Source organism: Ziziphus jujuba, chromosome 3 (genome assembly GCF_031755915.1).
Source record: "Ziziphus jujuba cultivar Dongzao chromosome 3, ASM3175591v1".
Lineage (NCBI taxonomy): Eukaryota > Viridiplantae > Streptophyta > Magnoliopsida > Rosales > Rhamnaceae > Ziziphus > Ziziphus jujuba.
In genome coordinates, this window is record NC_083381.1 from 18,449,861 (window position 1) to 18,475,801 (window position 25,941).

The window sequence follows — 25,941 nt, forward strand, 5'->3', positions numbered from 1 at the left end:
GGTCTGAGGGAACTCCTTGGAAGTCAAAAAACTGTTCTGCCTTGTATACCCAACCCTGTGGGTCTTCTCCATCAAATTTTGGGAAGAGAAGCTTTGGTGGATGGTTGTTGGATTCACTGGCTGTTTTTGAGGACTTTCCAACAGAAAATGGGTTGATTTGGCGAGACTGAAGAAATGATTTTGAAGACACCCGAAGAGATTGGAGTTCCGACAAAACAGTCTGCAAGGTTGTCGTGACTTGATCGAATTGTGTATTCACCTCGTGAATACTAGTTTCATGCTGAGCTAGGGCCTCGTTTACTTCATTTCGAAACTTGGCATTGGTCTTGCCCCAAGTGTCCATTAGAACTTTGTTGGTATGTGAATTAAGCCCCTATTTTGGGAGTAAGAAACAGAGTCAAACAGAGTGAGGAGAGAAAAGGTGGGAACCTGGCTCTGATACCAATTGATGGGTTTAGAGTTTTGGTTGTGTAGTAGAGAAACGTTTGGAAAGGAAAAGATTAAAGAAACTAGGTTTGATGCTTTATTTCCTCCCTGTGGTATAATTTGTACCCACTACATAACAAGAATCAAATAATGACTAGCATAAAAATAGGCACCACTACTAGCAGTAAGAGTAATGGCCAACAACCGAAATAACAAACTAACAACTAAAGCTAAGAAATAATAGAGTAACTAACTAATTGCACCAGAACTGACTCATCCTAACAAAAGACCAACCCCTCGTTCCCCACGTTTTGCACCAGTAGCCACACCAGTTGCCACAAAGGACCTGCATGGCCCATGCAACTCGTGCAATCCTAACATGATCATATCCATTAATTATAGCATCTTGGTACATGATCCCCCATTTAATGAAACCGAATATGAAGCTAATGGAAACGTTTAGTTGACTATGTTTATTACTTTTAAATGTGTAATAACACTCATTTTTTTCTTTGAAAAAAGAAAAGAAAAAAAGAACACTCATTTTCTTCTTTTAATAAATATTGGTTTTATCATTTAATATATCATTTAAGTAGTTTGCCAAATAAAGTCATTACTTAACATGTTAAATAATCCTTAAAAAAAAGAGAAAAAAGGTCAAACAGTTAACAAAAAATTTATTAAATAACATGATCATTTCTTTTTCCTTTTTTTTTCGTTTTTTTTTTTTTTTTTGGGTTCCAAATAACATTATAATCGAGGTAATATTATTTCAATGATTTTTTTTTTTTAAAAAAAAAAATTATATTAGTCATTGAGTTCACTTGACTTAACCATGTATTTATATATATTTTTTAATATAAAATTGTTATGTTATTCTGTCCAGTTTTAAATTAATCCTAATACATTGCACAATATACTGCAATCAAAATAAAACCAGGCAGGGCTTCCCATATAAGGAAGAGGATTTTGTCGATGGGCTTATACCCAAGAATGAAGTGATCCAGCCCAATCACAGTAATCAAAAAAATAAATATTACGTTTTTCTATTTTTTATTTTATCTTATTTTATTTTATTTTATTTTATTTTATTTTTTTGGACGATCAAAACAGAGTAAATAGGTGTTCTTCTTCACCTCGTCAAAAAAATTTTTTTTTTTTTATCGATTTTCACAGTTTTTATCTTAAATTGCGAAAATGGTTAAGAAAATGCAGAAAAGGGCAAGCCTTCTTCTTCTTATTCATCAGGTTGGGCAAATCTACGAGGAGATTTTTTAGATGAAATATTATAGAGATTGTTTGCACTCTCAGATTATATAAGATTCAGTGTTCTATGCAAACCATGGAAATCAATAGCTCTGGCTAACAAACAGAAGCGTATGCGTCTAAGCAACAAATACGATGGGACAAATGTTGAAGGTTTACAACGATGGGTATTTGAAGTTGAGGAATTTGGCTTGGAGATGGATAAATATCCAAGGGTGGTTGAAAGTGTTGAAATATGGAGTGAAGATCAAATATTTAATTTGTTTAATGGAGTGCCTTGGATTGTGCCTTCAATGAAGTTCTGGGGTCTCTTTGTTTTGCTAGATACTAAATTAAGGTTAGGGGATATTAGTGAACTCATTATGTACAAGATAGTTGTGTATTACTATTATTACTATTCTTATTCTTATTGTTATTATTATTTTGTTTTTAGAAAGTATGATGGATATTAGTTTAGTACTTACTAAAACTTTGGGAGTTTAAGAGTGTAGGTATTATAAAGGCAGAATGATTTCCATTAATCTGCATTGTGGCTCATGTTATAAAATTAGGTGTTTGTTCACTTGAGTTATGATTCACAATATTTATATTATGGTTTTGTGATTGGGATTTGTTCTAAATACTCAGTCTTTTGCTTATCTGATCTTTTCGACGCTATCGTCATTCACTTGCTCTGTTTTGACCTCAATTTTTCTTGCATATCCGCAATTTTTCTTCATGTCATTCCCCATATGTGTTCTTTTGAAATGCCAGTGCCATAGCCAAGACAAAACAGAGAAGTATAAATCTGTGTCTTAGTCTTATCCTATGAATCTGTGAATCTGTGGAAAAAGGCTCAAGGTCTAACGGTGTCATAAAAACTTTCCATCAACGAGGTCTCTAAAACTCATTAACTATTTAAGCATGCCATTTTTTGTACTATGGAAACTTATTCTAATGGCAGACCATCGACCACTACACACAAAATTGCGTCTTTGTCCATACTGTGATTGGTATATGCAATAAAAGAGAGAATATAAAATCTTCTATTTTCATCTTTTCTTTTTCGTTTTTCTTTTTTTTTTTTTTTTTCTTGAAGAAGGAATATCATGTAAATTTGTCCTGAAGTTAGTACACTTTTGTAAGAATGAAGTATGTATGCAAGATTGTACTCATCGTTAATGTAATCCAAGTATCCATCAAACATAGGGAAAGTTATATATAAGAAGTAAGAGATTATAGCAAACCTGAACAGTCAACCTACTGAATAAATATATTTGATGCGCACAAGGATGCGGTAAATGATCAGAACCAATAAAAAAGATAAGTTATCTAATATCAAATGGAAGTAAATTTCTGTCTTAAATTTTTTAGCATGAAGGTTGTCTCTGATCACAGAAACCTGCTTAAAATTTTGATTCTAAGCTTGCAAACCAGGCAAAGTGGTAGGTTCCATCATCTTGACATCTACAATTTCTCTTCTATTCCATATACTATGTCTACCTTATTTATAGTTTCACCACCAAAAAATTCTTTTCTCCAAGTGCTTGTTCTTCAAGGATTTTCAAAACTTAGTAGTTCTTGCCGCAGCGCAGAGAAATGCTGTTCAGAGGCAGCTTCCAACGACAATGAAATATAGTGTTGTTGTATATGAAAGGGACAATTTTAAAGGCTTATAAGGTTAATCTGTTTTTTATTGCCAAAAGATTAAGTTTTTTATTGCCAAAAGATTAAAAGTTTATCTGTTTACATATGTATATATATCTATATATATATGCAAGTAAATATTTAAAAAAAAAAAAAGAAAAAAAAAGGGAAAAAGTAAAAGGTAGAGAGTTAAATTAGTTTGTCTACAAGAAACTGAATCCAAAACATAGCCAAGGCCTTTCAATGGGGATCATTTGGAGCAGAGAATTTTGTCGCCATGTCTCTCAATATATTGGAGGATAGTCAGGGACTGAGAAAGTGGTTTGCCATGATGAAGAAGAACTTGGATTTTCTTATAAACTGAGTTGAAGCACAAAAGGATTTCACTTTTCTTACTGTGAGTAATTATATCTTCTTCTATACGAAGAATAATATCTACTACTAGTTATAGCTTATAACTATAGAAATAAGATGTCAATTGGTGAATGGTTAAAAATGAAATCGAGTATGAATTTCTGAAGCTAATGCGAATAATTAGTTAGCAATTTAGGTTTGTACCAACAGAAAATTTTCCTACACATTATGTATACATGCTGGGATCTGATTTGGTAGACATAGCTCATCAAATGAAGATATGTGTACCATTAACTCCATGTTAGATAAAAAATAAATAAATAAAAGAAGAAGAAAAAAAGCCAAATCGGTAAATATAAACGTTAATGCAGTTTCCATTGCAAACATTTTTTTATTCTTCCCCCTCCCCCCCCAATATCTTTCTTTCCTCCATTCCCAATTAAAGAAAGAACTTCACACCTATGATATTTGGATGATTTCATAGAACAAGTGAATGCAAATGCTATATTAAACTTCTCTGCAGATAGAACCATTATATTTTATTGTCAACCCATTTATTTCATTTTTCAGAAACTAATTTCAGAAACTGGTCACTATGAAATTTTCCAGCTTCAAGGTCTCTAAACTCATTAACTAACTATAGCAACTTTTTTTTTTTTTTTTTTTTGACCATAGAAATTTATTCTAATGGCAGACCATTGACCATTATACCCAAAATTGCATCTTAGTCCATATTGTGATTGGTATATGCAATAAGACAGAGAACATAAAATCTTCTATCTTCATTCTTTTTTCTTCCCCATTACTTTTTTGTTTATAAGTTTAGAATGGATATCATGTAAATTTGATTAAAGATTGTATACTTTTGTAAGAATGATGTATGCATGCAATGACATCTTTAGTGAATTCCAAACATCAATCAAACTTAGGAAAATAGTCTACAAGAAGCAAAAGATTATAGCAAACAGATAGTCAATTTATTGAACAAATATATTTGTTGCGCACAAGGTTAACGAAAATCATCAGTCCACAAAGGTTAAAGGTTTTTGGCGAAATGTAATTGGATTTGATGAATTCGACTTGGTGGAGAATGAATGGTTAAGGCAGGTTCAAAGTCTTGAAATATGGACTGAAGATCAAAGTGTTGTTGTATCTAATGAAGTGCCTTGGATTATTCCTTCAATGAAGTTCTGGTGAAAATCTTAATTTGTTAGTGTTTATGTTTAGGTTGGTTAGATATCATATAAAGACTGAATGATTTACATTAAGCCTTATATTATGACTCATGTTATAAAATAAGTTTGTTCTTGTGAGAAATGATTCATTCTACTTAATCGTGAGCTTGGCGTTTTTGATTAATTGGTTGTTCAGGTCACTGATCTAGAGAAACAAGTTTTAAATTTTCCAAAGCTTATTATGAATGAACATCTTTAATATGCTTGAAAGTTTGGATATCAAGTCTTCTTTAATTACCTATGCTACTTCATTTTGTGTTAAATTCCAGCAAAAATTTCTACAATTTGCTCTTTGAACTTATATTCTGTGTGGGTACCATGAAGAGGAATTGATTCTTTAGGAGTTTTCAATGCTTTTGCTTTGATTCCAGTTATGAGAAAACAACAATTATTCAATAGCAGGGGCATTTGAAGATATAAATCTTCCAAGACCACAAACTTAGTTGCATTTTGGCCATTCTTATAGAAAGAAAAAAACCCACTGTATCCACTACCAATGATTGATGCGTAGTCCTTTATTTTCTAGTCCCCTTGCCTTCATCATCTTCTTCCTCTGTTTCAACATTATTTGCATTGTTATCATTTTCTCTTTCTCTGTTTCAACTTCACTTTTATTGTGTAATGACGGCCTTATAAGTTTCAGCTTGATAAATGTAGCAAGTAAATCCCATTATAAATGTGCAAGATTCCAATTTCCTTTTATGGAATTGGCTTGCCAGAAAATTATACGGCAAGAAAATAAAACAAAACAGAGTAGGAGAAAAATGTATTCTTCCTGTCTTATCCTATGAGTGGAAAAAGGCTGATGCATTAACTCTACTAGTTTCTTTGAAAATTCCAGCTTCAAGGTATCTATTATTTTAACTATTAACTATTTAACTTTAAGCATGCCTTGTTTGACTATGGAAACTGATTCTAGTAGCAGATAATTGACCTATAATACACAAAATTGCATCTTGGTCCATATTGTAATTTGTGAATTGTATATGCAGCAAGACAGAATATAAAATCTTCAATTGTTGTACACTTCTGTATGTGTGCAAAGGAAACTGATTTTTTCTTTATTTAGTGGAAACCAAATACCAATCATAGTGGGGGGGGGGGGGGGGGGTGGCGCGGAAAATATATATATGTATAAAAGAAGCAAGAGATTATAACAAACAAAAAGTCAATTTATTGGCAAATATATTTGATGCACACAGGGTAAGGAAGGCTATCACAACCTATCAAAAAGATGAGCTATCAGCTTTGTAATATTAAGTGGTTGAAAATTTCTGTCTTAAGATTTTCTGATATGCTAACAATTTCTCACGATCGGGAAGGTTGTCTTTGATCACTGGAACCTGCTTAAAATTCTGAATCCAAGCGTGCAAATTTGGCAAAGTGGAAGTTTCTATCACCTTGACTCCTACAACTTCTTCCATGCCTTCAAACCAATGAGCTAGGGTTCCACATGCTATGTCTACCATATTTATAGTGTCACCACCAAAAAATTTCTTTTCGCCAAGTGCTTGTTCTTCCAGGATTTTTAAAGCTTCCAGTATTTCTTTTGCTGCTTTTTCTTTTTCCTCTTCAGCTTCAGCACAGATAAACGCTGTCCAGAGGCGACTCTACATGACAATGATACAAAGTTTCGTTACATATTAAAGGGACAATTTAAATGGCTAATAAGGTTAATCCGTTTTATATATAAACCCAAATATATGCAAGTAAATAGAGAAAAGGTGAAAAAAAAAAAAAAAAAAAGAAGAAGTCAAAGGTAAATTTAAATTACTTTGTCTACAAGAAACTGAATCCAAAACCTAGCCAAGGCTTTTTCATATGGATCTTGTGGGAGCAGAGGATTTTGTGGCCATGCTTCTTCAATGTATTCGAGGATAACAAGGGACTCAGAAATTGGTTTGCCATTATGAACAAGAACTGGGATTTTCTTGTAAACTGGGTTGTAGTGCAAGAGCATTTCACTTTTGTTGTTAATGTCTTCTTCTATGTACTCAAAGCTTACACCCTTCAGTTTCAGAGCCCAAATGACTCTGTAACTAAATGGGCTTGGCCAGAATCCTAGTAGCTTTACTTCCTCCATTGTTGATCAAACTTTCAGTGCAAAGTTCGGGGCAGCTTAGTCATTTTATAGCTACTTTGGTACTCTAAATTTGTTACTTGGGCAATAAGTTCGAAGTTTGAAATAATGGACAGAGACAAAATTTTTAAACTATTTTATTCATCTTTCGCTATTAAGCTATGGGTAACAAGTATTTTATTCATTTTTAAGTTTTGATAAGGGATGAAGACCAAATCTTATCCTTTTTTATATATTTATACTTTGGTATTAAGTATTAAACTATTCGCATATGGGCAGGACATTAGCAATTAATTCCACTTATTTATTATTTATTTTTATTTTAATTAAAAGTTTCCATTTTTTTCCACCTACCCACCAAGTCAAACAATTAAAGTAGTGTTCCGGTGCTAGCTAGGTCTCCTCTCTGCCTTATTCAAGTTTTTAATGTTTCTAAAATAAAAAATACATACAGTCGTACGTACATTACATAAAATATATGTAGAGAAACAATATTTATTGTTTCAAAAAATTTTTTTGGACCAAGTTTATTATTATTTCAACTAAGTATAATACTTTGTACCTAAAAAATGAATTATGTGTTGATTATTGTTTAACTAATGGACGTAAAACTTGTTTGTCAATATTGTTTAACTAATATATAATTAGCACGTTATTTGGTAAATTACTTGCAGAAAGACTCTGAGCTTAAACGCTATTAGCATGCTGGGAATAAGATAGTAATCATTGATTTGGTTAAATTTTAACTTGCTCATCTTGGTATGGTCAAGCAAGAACCGGAATGAACAAGGCTTCTTCATACCCGTTGACCATCGCATGCACACCTTAGTCCTTGATCCCAATTATGACAGAACATCAATTTTCAACAACATCAAGAGCAGAGATCTGTTACTTTTCTCTGTCTCTCTCTGTTTCAGCTTAACCCTATTTATTGTTCTAGACTGCCTTTGTGATGATCTAGATTTTTTTCAAGATTATTCTACCAAGAAAATTTTGTTGCATTTTAGCCACTTTTTTAGAAAACCTCACCATTTCCACTACGAATGACTGGTAACTAGTACTTTGTTTTCTGGTCTCCCTGCCTTCATCAACTTTTTTTCTTTGTTTCAACATTGCTTGCATTGTTGTCATGTTTTTTAGGTCAACTTTGTGTTTTGCAAGGGACCTCGAAAATATCCCAAAGAGGGGTCTATGTGAAAAAACTTGAAACTTTAGGTTATGTTTGTGAAATTTTCCCTTCATATTAATATTTGTTTGACCATTTCTTTTAAAAAAATTAGGTGCTAGTTATGGTTTATTTAATGGAGTTAATGTATGTGGACCAATAATGTTTTTTTGGCATTCAATATGAACAATCAGGATTCTTGTTCTCTGTTATGTAATAGAAGAAGTCAGCTTTCATTTTCTCTGCCAAAATTTTCTTCTTTTCGAAATGCCAAGCTCATTGCCCGAATGCTGCCATACTTGTAAGAATGTTACAATGCTTGTCCAAAAGCTACCATATTCCAAAAATTATCATACTTATCCGAAGACTACAATACTTTTCAAACCCATTAACTCACCTATTTGGACGAAGATGGTAATAGTGCAGCTGACAATAATAATAATATTAACAACAATAATAATGACACTCACAATAATAATAGTAATGATAATAAATAATAATAATAATAAACTGAATTTAAAGGAGTCGGTTAATCAATCATTGTTAATTGAGTATTTCATAAAATTTCAAAAAGGGTTTAGATGCTTGAATTAAGAATAGCATTATTTTATCTATCTATTCGCTTACTTAACTATGCAGTTAATTTATTTATTTATTCGTTTATTCATTTATCTACTTATTGGTTTATAAATTTTTTTATTTAATTATTTAATTATATTTGTCTAAATTTGGGCACATCACTTAGCATGTGTGTGTTTAAATATTCATTATCCACTCGGAACTTTATGAGTTATATATTGTTTTTGGGATTATGTATATATATATATATATATATATCTATATATAGATATATATGTAAATATAAAGGTATGTATGCGCACATATATGCATATATTTATAACCGAATGTGTAAATATTTTCTTATGGATTTTATGGGTATATTTGTTATACCTAATTGTGATTATTTGTTGAATTTATACTTAACATGTTGGCTACATCTATATTATTAAATTATGCCAAGATATTTAAAATGTTGTATTTCATTTCAGCTAATTCTATACATTTATTTCAAATAATGATTTATATTCTGGTGCATAAATTTTGATGGCAAATACTTTATGAGAAATATTTTTATTTTATTTATTTATCTATTAATGCTAGTATAAGAGAATTAAAAGTTGTACAATAGTTAATATTAAAATGATCTTACCGTAGTATATTTTTTTAAAAAATTATATTTTGGATTTTATAAATATAGAATTTACAAATAATTAAATAAATTTATGAATAAAAATTAAAAAATAAAATTATGTCTAAAAAAATAAATAAAACTAATTTATATCACTGCTCAATATGTGGATATGTAGGTCACCACAAACTCCCCAAATGATCTATTTCTAGCTAGCTCTAGCTAGTTATCAGGATTGATGATATGTATAAGCAAAGGATTGCATTGGACTTGGAATTTTGTGATCTCTAGATATAAAAATGTATGGGGTTTATATGTGGGATGTATATAATATGAATTTTTTATTTATTTTATTTTTTTTATGTCTGGAGACCACAAAATTCCGGATCATCCGATTTTTAGTGGATATATATATACCAGCCATGTACCCGACTTTAATTATGTGGGATTTCGTGGTCCACAGTATGTAACCCAATGGACTATCGAACATAATACATAAATTTGCTCATCTTCCAACCGTCTGATATATTCAAAATCTGCCCATCCGTTCATCTCAATCCATTATCATGTGCCCAAACTTAATATAATCCTTTCAGCCTACTTAATTTGAAGCAAAAATTGCGCTAAATATAATCCTTTCAGCCAACTAAATTTGAAGCAAAAATTGCATGTTCCCGGGATTAAATGGTCCCTAAACATAAATAAAAATAAATAAATAAAATACATCACATGGATTTTACATACAGATCTTATTCAATTTTGTGTCTAGAGACCATCAAATTCTTGATCCATAGGATTTTTTCCTCTCAATTTGATTCAGTAAAAAAAAATAATAATAAAAAACTAATTAAGCTATATATATATATAGTCAAATTATAGGATGATTTAATAATTTTAATGTCAAAATTTTCATTATTGACTCTTGAATTATATTAATGTTTAGAATTTAAAATTTAAAAGTGGTCAAATAAGATTTTAATAATACACTAAAACCGTATTTAAAAAAATAAATCTCGTTTGGTTCGAGTGATTAATAAATATAATTTTAAATATTAAACATTGATATAATTTAAAAATTAAAAAATAAAGTTTTGATATTAGTGTTGATATTAAAGATCTGATTTGAATATGTCTGTACATATATACTTATACATATTATTTATTTATATATTACTATGTTGGGCACCTAGCAACGTGACAAGTGCTAAGGATCATCACGTACCTAACAAGAGTTTTAATATTAAATCATTAATTGAGTTGGCTCCCTCGATATTTGACATGTCAGAATGTTGACACCTTACATTGGGAATATGTTTCCAATAGAATATTACTCTTTATATATATATATATATATATATAATTTATGATCACATCAAGTTAACTTGAAGGTTTTAGCATCATATTCTCATTTATTAACCATTTAATAATTTGAAAGGTTAAGATTTGAAAAATCAATTAATAGTTAAAATGAATTTAATGAAATAATAAAATTTTATTTGGAAAAAATGAACCTATAAGATCTATGAAACTATTAATGTTTTTTTTTTAAATTTTAGGATTTAAAATAATTTAAAGATTGACAAAGAAAATTATGAAGGTAAAATCATCATACCGATATTGTAATGACTAGAGGTAAACCAGTGTGATATTGGCAAGGTAAGTGTGGAAAGGTATGGGGAACTAGTGAGCTACCTTATTTGCAAAGGCTACTTAGTGTGAGCGGGTGCAGATGCATTAGCAAGCTATTTTACTAAAAAATGTTACATGATGTTCAATCTCATATTGTTTAGGTATGCAATAGTGATAGTTCAAATTAAAGTAGACATGCTCTTAATAAAAATATTGAAGATTCAAAATATAGAAATTTCCATGCAAATATCGAAAAGTATCGAATATTGATAAAATTCACAAAAAATTATGGTAATTTAATTTAAAAAATGAAATTTTTTCTTGAAATTTCAGAATTAACTTATTTAATCAATCAATTATTAAATTGATTATAAAAATTACAAAAATATTGAATAGATATTATATTTCTTTTAATCACTTATTTATAGTAAACGGTAATAATTATAAATAAATTATTATTAATAAACATATGCAAATATATATATATATATATATATTTGATAAAAATTGTTTATTAATTAAGATAAAATAATTATTACGATTACATTATATTTCATACATATCATATCAATACTTATAGAATTCTCAGGTGGTTGAAAATTGTTGATCTCTTCTTAGCTCTCATTTTGAGCTATAAAATGTAAAAATTAATTATTAAACGATATATCACCTTGATAATTTTTCATGGAATTATTAGTATGTCAACCATAAGGATTTTGTAATACTATCAATATCAATTTTAGATAATATTGTATTTCTACGTAGTTAATTTTTTCCATTTTTATATAATCAACTATTAATTTATAATTAAGGGATTATAATGAATTCATCTTATACAAAATATAGAGCAAGAGTATATATATTTTATCAATAAATAGAATCTATTATTCAATTTAATTCACTCCATTTTATTTATATCATTAAATATTTGAAAGATAATTAAAAGGTAAAAAAATATATATATATCACTAAAGTTAATTTGATAAAATAATTTAATAAATATCAATAATATATATGATTTTTTTTTTGGTAAAAAAAAATTTAAAAACATTTCATAGATATTTGTCAAATTTTCATGGAAATTGTGGAAATTTACATGGAAATTTTTGAAACTTTGATGGATATTATGAATTTTTTAACCAAATTATTAAAGATTTGGTGTGAATATTTTGATAGAAATTTTCACTAAAATTTTGATAGATATTATAAAAATTTTATCTGTTTTCATTTGAAACATAAATTTCTTTTCGACTCTTTAAAAAACTTTTGATGAAAATTTCAGATATTTAAAACCTTGGCTATAACAAAATAAAATCATCAAAATCTTAAACTTAGGCAAATAAAGTTCCAAAAAATACAATTAAACCAATGGAAGGAAAAGAAAAGAAATGAGGTAAATTATAATATAAGGGATTATAATATAAGGGTTAATTATGGAATACCAATATTGAAATCTAAATAAATATAATCTACTTAAGAATTTAGAAAATAAGATAAGAAATGAGACTTACTATGCAGAACAGATTCAGATCGGATTGGATTGGACAGGACAAATCTGGATCGGACAAGATCAAATAGTACAGTCCTGTGTTTGGCATAGCTTCGCACTGAATGGTGAATTAGTTATCCTATATTTGGTGCATGATCGAACTGGACTGAATTATTTTATAATTATTGAAAATAATCATTTTTAAAAGTGAAAAATCTAAATAATATATTTATATTTACAAAAAAAAAATATTATATCTAATTAAAGCTGTAAATTTATATACATATAATTACATACAAAATTTTAATATCTTTTTACATCCACAGATTATATTAATATATAATTTTAGAAATAAATTAAAATTAAATCATAACATAGTATTTCATAAATAACAATTAACTAAAAATAAAAATAACTAAACATTATATATGATAGTAGCTTTATTTGATACGTACATTAAATGTTATATTTTTCTATATTAGGCCATTTTGAAAGGATATACCCTGATGATGATAAGCTTTGAAAAATCAACAATGCCGTTCAGTGATATAAAATAAAATAAAATAAAGCAGAACATTAACATTATTAAATATGATGAGCCAACATAGAATTACAGGGTAAGCCAAATTTTTGGAAAATATTGTTACCCTTTACATGGAAAAAAGCAAAATAAACATCACAAGAAACATTATGGTTGGCTATGTTACAAAGTTCTTCATCTAATCTTAATTTTACGAGCTCTTAATTTCTTTCTCCAAAGGCATGCATGTCAACTTTGATAAACCTCATATGCCACTACTTAATAATTAAGTAGTCTTTCCCTAGACTTTTGTCATTGTGCATCTATTAGTAAGATATCATCCATGTAGTCCTTGCTCTTTCATTATTGAGGAACTTAGAAAGCATCTCTTTTTAGCTTCTAAGATATTTTTGTGTTGGCAAGCAACCCATAAGTTGACCAAGAAAGCGGGACCACTTCATTAGTTGACCAAGAAATGAGTTAAGTTCGAGTGGATTGACAAATGCGAGGAGAGCTTCCAAAAATTAAAAGAAAAGTTGACTTTAGCTCCTGTTCTGACATTGCCCGAGGGCAATGAAGGTTTTGAGCTTTACAATGATGCTTCACATTGAGGTTTGGGTTGTGTTTTGATGCAGCATAAGAGAGTTGGTGCTTATGCTTCTAGGCAATTAAGGAAGCGTGAGCTAAATTATCCTACTCATGACTTAGAGCTTGCTGTGGTGATCTTTGCATTGAAGACTTGGAGACACTACTTGTATGGAGCTACTTGTCAGATCTTTACTGACCATAAAAGCCTTAAGTATTTGTTCACTTAAAAGGAGTTGAACTTAGAGCAAAGGAGATGGATGGAGTTGCTCAAGGATTATGATTGTACTATTGATTACCACCCAGGAAAAGCAAATGTAGTAGTCGATGCATTAAGTTAGAAGTCTATAGAGTCATTAGCTTATATGCAGACAATACAACTTCCTTTTATGGTTGAGTTGAGAGAGTCAGGTGTTGATTTGCGGATGTGTAATTCTGAAGCACTTTTGCTAGCTTCCATCTAAGACAGATACTTGTGGATCGTGTTCTTGAGGCCCAACTCAAAGACCCTTACCTGATGAGCATGAAAAGGAAAGTTGAAGAAGGGGGACAATCAGACTTCGCTATTAGAAATGATGGAGCCTTGGTGATTGGTTCTAGGCTCTATGTTCCCGCAAATAAAGAGCTACTAGAAGAAGCCCATAGTTTTGCCTATGCTACGCACCCCGGTAGCACCAAGATATACTGTACCCTAAAAGAGTATTATTGGTGGGCATGGATGAAAAGAGAAGTTGCTGAGTATGTATCAAAGTATTTCATTTTCCAGCAAGTGAAGGCAAAAAAACAAAAGCCTTGTGGACTCCTATAGCCCTTACCCATCCTAGAATGGAAATGGGAGCACATCGCAATGGATTTTATACTCAAGCTTCCCCACCACATTTTAGAGACATGATGGTATTTGGGTGATAGTGGATCGACTCACCAAGTCTATACATTTCCTATGTGAGATCCCACATTGATCGGAAAGGGGAACAAAGCATGCCTTATAAGAGGGTGTGGATACCTTTCCCTTGGGAGATTTTCCTGTCAGAGAACGTAAAACCATGAGGGGTAGGATTGAGCTCACCACCTAGCTTCCAAAGCAGACAATACCTCGGTTGGGCCTGGGAGGCCCGGGCCAGTGGGACTAGCAGGTGAAGGGTGGGACCCCTAACCATTAAGATGTGTTCCCTAAGGGAAAGTAAAACCGTGCGGGCCGGATCCAAAGTGGATAATATCTCGATTAGGCTTGAGGCCTGGGCAAGTGGGACTGGCAAGAAAGGGGTTGTAAGAGGATTCTCTATGCCCAAAGAGGACAATATCGCATACGAGTGGTCTGGGCTGTTACAGTTGGTATCAGAATCGGTACCCAGATCGATGTGCCATCAAGGACGCTAGACCCCAAGGGGGATGGATTGTGAGATCCCACATCGATTGGAAAGGGGAATGAAGCATGCCTTATAAGAGGGTGTGGATAGCTTTCCCTTGAGAGGCTTTCCTGTCAGTGAACGTAAAACCGTGAGGGGTAGGATTGGGCTCACCACCTAACTTCCAAAGTGAACAATATCTCGGTTGGGCCTGGGAGGCCCGGACCAGTGGGATTGGCAAGTGAGGGGTGGGACCCCTAACCACTGAGAAGCCTTACCCAAAGGAGCCCAGAGAGACGCGTTCCCTGAGAGAAAGTAAAACCGTGCGGGCCGAGCCCAAAGCGGACAATATGTTGATTGGGCCTGAGGCCCGAGCCAGTGGGACTGGCAGGTGAGGGGTGGGACCCCTAACCATTGGGAAGCATTTTGACAAAATCGTGCAGGTTGGGCCCAAAACGGACAATATCCAGATATAGGTGGACTAGGCTGTTACATCCTACCCATTCATGAGAGGTTTTCTCCTCAGAAGTTAGTGAAACTCTTTATGAATCATATAGTGAGTTTGCATGAGGTGCCAGTATCGATTGTATCTAATAGAGATCCATGGTTTACTTCAATATTTTGGCGAAGATTAATGAATGAATGAACTAGGTGTCAAGCTGAATTTGAGTACCGCTTTCCACCCTCAGACCAATGGACAATCTGAGAGGACTATTCAGACCTTGGAGGACATATTGAGGTTATGTGTACTATAGTTTAAAGGAAATTGGAATGAGTATCTACCTTTGGTGAAGTTCACCTACAACAATAGTTATCGCTCGAGCATTGAGATGTCACCTTATGAGGCATTGTATGGGAAACAATGTCGTACTCCTTTATGTTGGAATGAGACAAATGAAAGAAAACTTCTAGGCCTTAAGATTGTTCAAGTGACAGTGGATAAAGTCAATATTATACGGGCTAGGTTGAAAGCAGCACAGGACACACAAAAGAGCTATGCGGACATGCATAGGAAGGATCTCAAGTTCGAGGTTGGTGATCGGGTATTTTTGAAACTCTCTCCTTGGAAAGGCATAGTATGCTTTGGAAAATGAGGGAAGCTAAGTCCTCGCTACATTGGACCATATGAGATAGTAAAGAGGATAGGTCCAGTGGCTTATAAGATTGACTTGTCGGAGGAGCTTTCTCGAGTCCATGATGTTTTTCACATCTACATGCTCTGCAAATATATTTCAAATCCATCACATGTGTTGGAGACACCAGAGATTGAGTTTAGGGATGACTTGTCTTATGAAAAGCAACCAGTATAAATTCTAAGTAGAAAAGAGAAAAAGCTTCGCAACAAGATCATACCCTTAGTGAAGGTTCTTTGGAGATATCATCTAGTCGAGAAGGTGAGTTGGAGCGAGAGGATCAAATGTGGAGTCAGTTTCCTCACCTCTTCCAAAACTGAGGTACAAATTTCATGGACAAAATTTCTTTAAGGGGGATAGGTTATAACAACCCATACCAAAATACCCTATTGTATAGGTTTGACCATGTTTAACCAAATGAACTATATGTGGGTCGTAGATTGACTTTTTCAATGGTCAATGTTTTTGATTTGATTGAAGTATCATGGTGTAAAGCTTAATGATACGAGTTCATAAACTAATGGCATGCCAAATTCTAAGTTGCGGATAAAAAATTATGGTTCTAAGAAGTTTTAAGTATTAGTTTTATATCAGTGTCCAAACCAATTCCAATTTTTTGTTTGTTAGTGGCCCAAGGCTCTATATAAGTCTTGATAAGAATGTCAAATAGGAGATAAATTCCAAAATATCTGTTTTATCCTCCAAACCCTAAGAAATTCTTTCCTGGACCCATGTGTCCGAACCAGATCGTTTTGAACCCGTTTATTGTTTAATAGGGTCACCATCATTTTTTCCTATTTTGGCCATCCACTATCTACACACACACCAGCCTATGAGGAAGCCCACACAGCGGTGAGCTCGACTGTAAAATTTCACAGTGAATGGTAGCCGGACGTGCTCAAATCTTGCCGGCGAAGTTCACAGCGATCGACGAGGTTGGTCACCAGCTTTTCATGTTTTCCAACCATTCTAGGCTAACCCATACACCTATCCTACCATTTTTGGACCCTCTGAACTAATTTCCATACTTCTTTTGTCCAGCTTCTTCATCATTTGAGAGATACGACAATGGGAAGTTCGATCAAGTCTTCAACCAAGTTTTCTGATCATCGAAGGAACTTTTTGATTGAGGTGAGCACACCACTGTGTTTCTTATCTCTTAGGCTTTCCATAGATATAAATTTTGTGAATTTTGGACGTCGTTTAATAATTTTTTCATTTTTGAGTTAATTAGTTAAATACCAGATAAATTGGAACCGTGTTTGGACAAAATTCATCAAATTGATCAAAATTGGAGTTGAATTAGTGAAATCAGATATTATTAGGATGCATTAGAATGTTCAATTTCAAAATATTAGCTTTCGAGTGAAAAGCCCCAATTTTAAGTACCGAGTCCAAAGGGTACGCTGTAATTGAACTATTCAGAGTTCAATTTATGGAATTTTATAGTGGTATAAATCATTTTAAGACATTTTGATCATACAAATGTCTTTGGTTTAGTTATTGGAGCCTCAAAAATATTTTATAATATTACAGACATTTGAGTTGAGCTTGGAGGTGATCATGTAGAGGAGCAGGAGTAAGCATCTGCAGTTCTATGAGTAGTTATATCATTTTAAAATGTTTTAGGTATATAGTATAATATATATATGGTTTAAATATTTTACGTATATACCATTTGATTGAGATATTTATTTTACGCATATATAAATATTTGCTTTCATGTATATGTGTTATCATTTTATGTAACTTTTAACGATATTTCAAGTGATTTCCGATTTTAATGAGTTCATAAATGAAGTTATGGTACTTAAAATCTTGGTATTTAAATTGAGGTTTCAAATCATTTTGGATAATAATTTATTTGAGAAAGCAGATTTGAAAATTTTATGATTTTAAGCATGTTCAAGTATTTTAAATTTTACGTGCTTAAAATTGATTTATGATAAATATATTTCATTGTGGTGTCTCTGGTTTTAGTATGAAATGACAAATTAAAAATTTTAAAATATTTAAATCAGCGGTTTAAATTGAATATTAAATTATGATTTATAATACAGTATTGTTTGGAAAAGTATATATATAATCTTATAAGATTGTGTTATGGATACTGCATTGTTTATTATTTTAAATTGATGTACCATATAGTACTAATATCTTGGATCAGTATTATAATGCATGGATTTGCCACGGTGCCATGAGGTTAGGTTTATCCTACAGATGATTTATTACCATAGACTGTAAGATTGGGTTTATCTCACAGGTTTATTATTGTCACGGTATCGTGAGGTTGGGTCAATCCCACAAGTTATTTATTGCCAGGGACTGCGAGGTTGGGTACGTCCTGATGGTTTATTATTTTCCACGATGCCTATCGTATATTAAGGATTGTAAGGTGGGTATATCCCACGGTTTACAGTTTGGTACATCGAATAGTATATTGTATATGTTTTGAGTACATTATTGGTTTTTAAATAATGTGATTATTATTGTACTATCATAATTATTTTGCGAAACTGTGTTTATAATTTTTTATGCTCAATTTTTACATCTTGGTCAAGGCATTTTATAATATTATATTGATTGTTCACTTTATATCTTTTAAGCATCCATTTCATGATATTGAATTGAGATACAAATTTGGGTTTTACGAAATAATTTTTAAACGGGGAGCTTTTCAACCGAGTGGAACGAGAGGTCTTGAGGGAAAGATTTTACAAAAATAAATTATTATTTTTCTATTATACTATGTGTGAAGTCCCACATAGGTTGGAAAGGGGAATGAAGCATGCTTTATAAGGCTGTGGATACTTTTCCCTTGTGGATGCATTTTAAACCCGTAAGGACTGGGTTGTAAGAGGATTTCTCAATGCCAAAGTGGACAATATTCACATGCCGGTGGTCTGGGCTGTTACACTATGCCACTCACTGAGATTTCTTTATCTCACTTTTTGTTTGTTTTAAATTCATTCTCCTCGGCTCAGGTAGCTAATAGCAGTCTACCTCGTACACCGCATGTCACTAGTTTCCTTCCACGACAGCAATAGTATTTATCCTTTCTTTATTTTTATCATTATCTTTTCGGACTTGTTTATTATTTATTTGTACTTCTAAACTTTGTAAAATACTCTTAGAATGCTTTGATCTAAATATTGGACACAGTAGAGAGCATATTACATATGTGTGTAGTTATAACCTGTAGTATAATAGGCCTGATGTGGACTTTTTATGCTATTGTGGTTTTATATTTATATATTGAGGTATTATTGATAATGCTTGTGTTCATTTGTTCATGTTTTAAGTGAGATTCCATTGAATATCCTCTAAGGATTGTCCAGTGGGACTTTACTAGGCAAGACCATCCAGGAGGTCCTAAGAGGGTTTTCGGAGTGGGTCCTGTCACTTACCATTAATGTTCGTAAGAAAACACATAAGAACATATCCACAAATCTTAAAAATGAAAACTTTTATCATATGGGTGTCAAAAATTTTCTCCCAAAAAACCCACGTTAAACAAGATTTTTTTAGAGTTTCCCAAGGACACCACTCCGAACAGAATCCACAAATGCACATGAAAATCAACAAAAACAACAAACATTGAAAGGGTATAAAAATCGACCAAAAACACAATGAAAAAACATTGAAAAAGTGTAACACCCCGTCCCGAATCGCACCGGAATCCGTGCACGTTGACCGAGGTTGACCGTTGACCGTTGACCGAAGGGGTCAAAAGTTGACTTTTTGACTCGGTGGGAATTTCGAGTTGACCAGGGTACCGTGGCGAAGTGCATGACGCCCTGAGTTCGTAGACTAGTAGCACGTCGAAAACGGAGCTACGGTTTGAAAGTTATGGGCAAAACAAGTTGAAGTGTAAACTGTCTAAAAGGTGCCGGGAGTTGACTTTTTCTTGTGATGTAATTGTGAGTTGACTCTTGTATGGTTGTAAAGTACTCGTCGATACGAGTTCATAGACTAGTGGCACGCTCAAAACGGACATCCGGTTAAAAAGTTATGGACGTTTGAAGTTTACCGGATATCGTATTATTTTAATGTTTTTGGGTCGTGAACAGTGAAATGCCACGTGTCAGCTTCTGAGTGGTCCACGTGGCATGAACAGTGTCACGCAGGGTTTTAATTTTGAAAAACTCTCGGGGAAGAGAGAGAAAGAGAGAGAAGAGAGAGAAAGAGAGAGAGGAGAGAGAAAGAGAGAAAGAGGACCCGCCGGCCGCCGGTCATTTTCACGTTTTTCCGGCCTAGTTACTGTACACGCGCCGGCCAGCCAGATTGCCCACCTCATTTCCGGCAAAACCTCCAAATTTCACGGCGAACGGCCGCCGGACGCGCCCGGATCGGACGTCCGAAGTTTGGCGGCGATTTTTCCCCTCCACCGCCGGCCACCGCGAATCGGCACTGTTCCGGCCATTTTCCGGCCACACACGCCTGACAGCCTTGATCCTCTCCTCAAGTCCGGCCTACCCACCAAAAATCACGACCATCGGACCACCGACGCGCCGGGATCGGAGCGTTTTCCGGCGAGGGGTCGAAAATCTTCAAACGGTGATTTCTCCGCCGTCCGACCTCCGTTTTGCTCACCGTCGGTCCCGTTGGATTGCTCTCCTCACGATCTACAAATCTGCAAAATTTCACAGCAAACGGCCACCGTCGGAAATTACTGTTCCGGCGACGGTTGCCGGTGACGTGGCGGCCCGCCGGAAAGTACTGTTCCGGCGAGTACCCCGAAAATTCCGGCCAGCTCCAATCCGCAGTGTTCGACCTCCTGAACCCAAATCCGACTTCCGTTTCCACCAATTCGCGATGGTTTGGGAGAATTGCAAAGCCGAAACCCGAAAAGCTTCCCGATAAAATTCCGACCCCGTCGGGTACGATCATCGGAAATTAAGACCGGATCTGTGATTAGCATCACTCGAGCTTCGATTCGGTATATAATTCGTAAATTTTAGTTATCGTTTGGTGTTCGCTCCTCGGGTACCCATTTGGGGATTACCCGAATAAAATATTAATATTTGTGGTTTTGGTACTGTGGGTGTTTTAGGTGCACGTGCAAGTAGCGGAGTCGATCCTGCGGAGGATCTTGATTGAGATACGTGCACAAGGTGAGTGACCCACCTTCAAATTAATTTTGGGGAATTTAATTGATGAATATATTGTGTGAATTAAATATTTGAAATTTAATTTCTATGTGCCAAATATCTATTGGATTTATTGTAGAATTATTTATGAATTTATTGGATTTAAGAAAATGCGAATTCTACAAATTTATGCCGTGTGGAATTATTTTATGGTTTTGAGGATTTTGAAATTGGTGTGGTTTTAATGGTAAATTGGGCATGATTTGATTTTCAAATATTTCAAAGAAAATATTTGGTTATATTGGTGATTTCAATTTTTATAAAATATGCCCATAGAATATTATGAGATTTGATTATGATATTTCGAGAAATTATTTATGCTATTGGGAAAATGTGGATATTTGAATTGATGGATTTGGAAGTTGGTGGATTTGAAAATCATGGAATTTATGGTATGGATTATAAGGAAATTGTGGAGAATTTCCCGGTTCAAGCGGATGGATTATGCCCGCTATGCTTATGAAAAATGTGAAATTTGTTTTATGATTTAAATTTATGGATTTTATAATTTTTAGATGCACCGTGCACGTACTGGTGTTCTGATTATGTGATATGGTATATGTGATATGGTTAGTGTGCACACGGTTGTGATTAGCGCGCAGGTGGGTGTGATTAGCGCGCAGGTGATGTGATTAGCGCGCAGGTGGGTGTGAGTAGCGCGCGGTTGATATTATGAGGGTGTCCTGTGGATGCCATCGGAGAGGGCGGCCACCCCCCTTTGGCCGGGACACCAGGTTAGCAGCGGCGCTGTGGGACGCCACGCGACCGTATGCCGGTTTCTCTCTATAACCTCCTGTCTGGCGGTACCTTGGGACGCTGGGTACTGTTGGCGCCACTGGTATATAGTGGGTGCATCAAATGATTTTCAGAACTGTGTTTTAAAAATAAAATGTTTGGAAACTGAATTAGAATTAAAAATATAATTGTTACCGCTTCTGGTATTTAATTGATGTCTTGGTTTTCGGGAAATATGAATAAAGGGTTTTGTGAAAATGTTTTAAAAGGGGAACCTTTCCAACTGAGAGAATTGTAAGGGTTTTGAGAGACATTATTATTTCCAAATAATTATTATTTATATACCTATTACCGTGGTATGATAGTGTAGAGTAGTAGGGTCGCTCACTGAGATGATTAGCATCTCACACTCTTAAATTTCGTTCCTCTAGGTACCAGGTAGTCGGTGTTCACTCGGAGCGGACTCGATCTTCCTCGCTGTATTTGTTCGTGCTGTACCTTGTTTTTCTTTTACTGCAGTTGTACTATTTCTTTCACTTTTACTGTATTCTGTATTTTGTAGTACTTCATAAAGCTCTGTATACTGTATGGGACACTTATGTATTTGTATTGCACTGGATTACTGTATTTTTATTTTGGAGTGCTGAAATTTGTGGAACCAGTTCGTCGTACTGTGGGAGGAATAAGGGAACAATTATAGAAGTGTGTTTTCAGTGCAGGAAATTTTGTGGTAAGTTCATCCCTTAGGGGAGGTTCTGCCGGATCTTCCACAGAAGGGTCCGGTAGGGTTTCCCTGGGATCAGGGCTTGTCTAGGGTTCCGGTGGGGAACTTTGGACGGGTCCTGACAAAAAGAGTGTATTGTGGGAAAAGAAAACGAAAAAGAAAAAAGAAAAAAGAAAAACAAAACTACTTGACGGAGATAGGAAAGGTCAACTTTGCAGAGAGTTCAGGGATCTGATGATCTCCCTTGGTTATCACTTTCCAACTCTGGCAAACACCGACACAAGTCATGACGCTCTTCCTCGCCGACTAGGTTGACTCAGAAGACACGATTTAGAGCAGTACTTCCTTGAGAAGCTCCTAAGGCATGTTGGCCTAACAGCTCTGATTGAGTTCATTGCATAAGTCAGCCCGAGTGGCCGGCGAACCATCCTGAATGACCCTTTGTGGCCTTGACATCCTCATGGCCGGTGGACGAACCAGCAAAAGACCACGTTCCAGTGAGAAGGAGCTACTTCGAAGAGAAAGAGAAAGAGCTGTCCCAGCATGATGCGGGTCAATTGAGTCCCCTTCTAATGGGATAGTTGCACATGTGGGATAAGTTGTCCCATTTCATATTTTTGCTTTCCAAACACCGCATTTGGACTGTAGCCAATCCTCACCTGGCCAGTGAGTGAGGTGAAACAAACACATTCTATAATGAAAGGTAATTTATAATGAAATCAAAATTAAAATTAAGGGTTTTAATTTTAAAAAAGAAGAAGTTAAAACTACAGAAACCAAAACCAAAATAGACACTTAACTGAAAAAAATAAATAAATAAAAAGTATAGGCACTGATTTTGAAGCTAGCTAGAAGCAAATCGAAGGCATCAAAATTATAGTTAATCCTTTATTATTTAAGGACTTTTGACACTAAAGTCCTTGAACTTTTGATGAATTTATAAATTGCATTTATATTCATGTTTAGCATCTATGCTCTTAAATTTAAAAATTACTGGTTGCATCAGCCCAAGACGTTAACTCCTAATATTTGCCTGTTTTAAATGTCAGCGCGTACATGTGTTTTTTTTTTAGGGGTAGAATGGGTATTTCAACATACTCGTATTCCTAATTATCAAAAAAAAAAAAAAAAAAAAAAAAAAAAACCTTAGAAAATAGCACTCTCTCTCTCTCTCTCTCTCTCTCTCTCTCTCTCTCTCTCAATTCCTAAATCTGAATTTCCAGATTATCTTTTCCAGCTCCTCTTTATAAAACAACTGGAAACTAAAACCACAAATACACACACAGAGAAAAAGGAAAAAGAAAAGAGAAAAGCTTTCTATCCATGAATGAGATCGAAATTGAGTATGATCCAGGAAACCTTGATGGCGGCAGTGTACCATTCATTCAATCGGCGAGGATCACCGACGAAATCACGGCCAAACCACGCATCTTCATGTGGCGGTGTCGCTGCCTCCTCTTCTGGGTTCTGCGTCCAAGCATGTATCAAGTCTCATCCTAAATCTTCACACCCCCTCCGAGGATGAAGAAGAGAAATTCGGTATTGTTTGGGAATTAGGAGTCAGAGGCTGTGATTAAAGAGCTTTTGAAGATGATTGAGACCAAAGATGGACAGATTTTCCCATTTTTATATTAATTTTTTGTGGCCTTTTTTTTTTTAAAAAAAAAAAAATTGATAGATTTGGGTCTGTGAAAGATTGAAGGCTTGGGATTAAGATTTATGGTTTGTTTTTTTTTTTTTTTTTTTTTGGGCCGTCAGAATTTTGAATGTAAACCCTTTTTTCTTGTGTTCTGGGTGGTGGTAAAATTTTATGTTTTTGGAATTGATTTGTGTGAATTTCTCATAATGTCAGTGTAGGATTTGTTTGTGTTTTTCGTTTCAAATATGCTCTTTAGATAAAAACACTTACTTCAATATGAAAATATGATTTTGGCTCATGTATGTTAGGAGTTGGAGCAGGAATTTAATTTGCAAAATTGAAGATTTGCCTTGAACTTTTCAATCATGTAACTTTGATGCTGGTAATGGTATTGTTTTCATTTTTGTGGTTCAAAAAGGTGAAAGACATTTCTAGTCTAAGAAGCGAAATTTGTAGAGCTTAAGATGGGCCACCTGGAGCTATTTGGGGTGCTGGCGGAGGCATTAGCCAGCCTCTTGCAATGCTAATGAAAATCAATCCACTGGGTATTTTCTGTAAAAATTGTAACCCGGATTTGAGAATCAAGACGATAAAGCAAGAAGATAGAGGAAATACCTATTGTACCCTTGAAATTATAAAAGAAGACGGGTCATGTGCAATTCACATGCTATTTGACAGCAAAAACTAACATTGTTAAAGCTTTGGATTGGTGCTGCCAAAAGTTGTTAAAGTTTAAACATGAAATATATAGGACGCAAATCTATGAAAAATTTAGAAGGTATTAATGCCAAGAATCTATTTTTCATTAGAATAACATTGAATCACCTCAGACAAATAATCTTTAAATCCTACTTAACATATGATTCAGATCTTATACATAAAGGGAATAAATATAGATGTTTAACTATTAAAACTATCCCATTTTGCTTTTAATAGGATAAGATTGAAAGTATTAAAATCATCAATTTTGTTAGACATTAATTTACCATACTAAAAAACCATAAATTTACAGTTAAATTAGATTTCTAAAATTTTGTAAACCCATTTGGTATGGTAGTGCGTTACTCTTGCCAATTTCTCGTACCGGACTTCATTTGATCAATCTCATATCTAGACGGACAATGACAACTTTGCCTCAGCTATATTCGTAAATTATTTTATGTTATTTCATTTATTTTTGTAATAAAGTTGTCTCCACAAACAATTTTATTTTATTTTTATTCCTAAATTCCAAATGGGCAATCTATATGCGTTTATCTTTATAGTTCGACAAATATGATTTAATTTTGGATTTAGATGATGGTGATACTTAAATCTCTACCTTTTTTTTTTTTTTTTCTTTTTCCCCAATTAAAAGTCCTGTTAAGTAATTTATCAATCCATGCGTAGGGACCTAAGTAGCCTTATATAGCTGTATATCGATCAAAACTGATAAACGTCCAAATTATAAATTTTCCTTATCATCTGCAATTTTTTTTAGGTAAAACTAGCTAGTGAATATATATAGAAACTTATCTCATATCCTCTTGTCTATTTTATAGTCATTGCTCAGGGATGAAACGTTAGCTTTTACGGTTGGATTGTCCTTGATGATAAGTAATAAGATATTTAATAATACATTTTGAATAAAAAATGTATTATTTTTTTAAA

The 25,941-nt window shown here is 33.6% G+C and overlaps 1 protein-coding gene and 1 pseudogene across 1 annotated transcript; both read right to left on the reverse strand.

The window, feature by feature from the left end:
* Window positions 1–3,972, reverse strand: part of LOC132799343 (glutathione S-transferase U7-like) — a 28,005-nt pseudogene extending 24,033 nt beyond the window's left edge.
* Window positions 3,973–6,063: 2,091 nt separating this feature from the next.
* On the reverse strand, window positions 6,064–7,019 carry LOC107422753 (glutathione S-transferase U8-like). The gene is made up of 2 exons (XM_060815735.1): window positions 6,682–7,019; window positions 6,064–6,517 (listed from the first exon to the last, which is right to left on the reverse strand). The coding sequence occupies exons 1-2, from the start codon at window positions 6,988–6,990 to the stop codon at window positions 6,164–6,166; spliced, it is 663 nt and encodes a 220-aa protein (XP_060671718.1). The 5' UTR covers window positions 6,991–7,019; the 3' UTR covers window positions 6,064–6,163.
* Window positions 7,020–25,941: the final 18,922 nt, after the last annotated feature.

What these genes read in the sequence shown, in the direction of transcription:
- LOC107422753 (XM_060815735.1), bottom strand. Translation starts at nt 6,990, where the DNA reads ATGGAGGAAGTAAAGCTACTAGGATTCTGGCCAAGCCCATTTAGTTAC. An exon ending in TTCAGTTTCTTGTAGACAAA is followed by an intron (nt 6,518 to 6,681) that starts GTAATTTAAATT and finishes ATTGTCATGTAG; the next exon opens with AGTCGCCTCTGGACAGCGTT.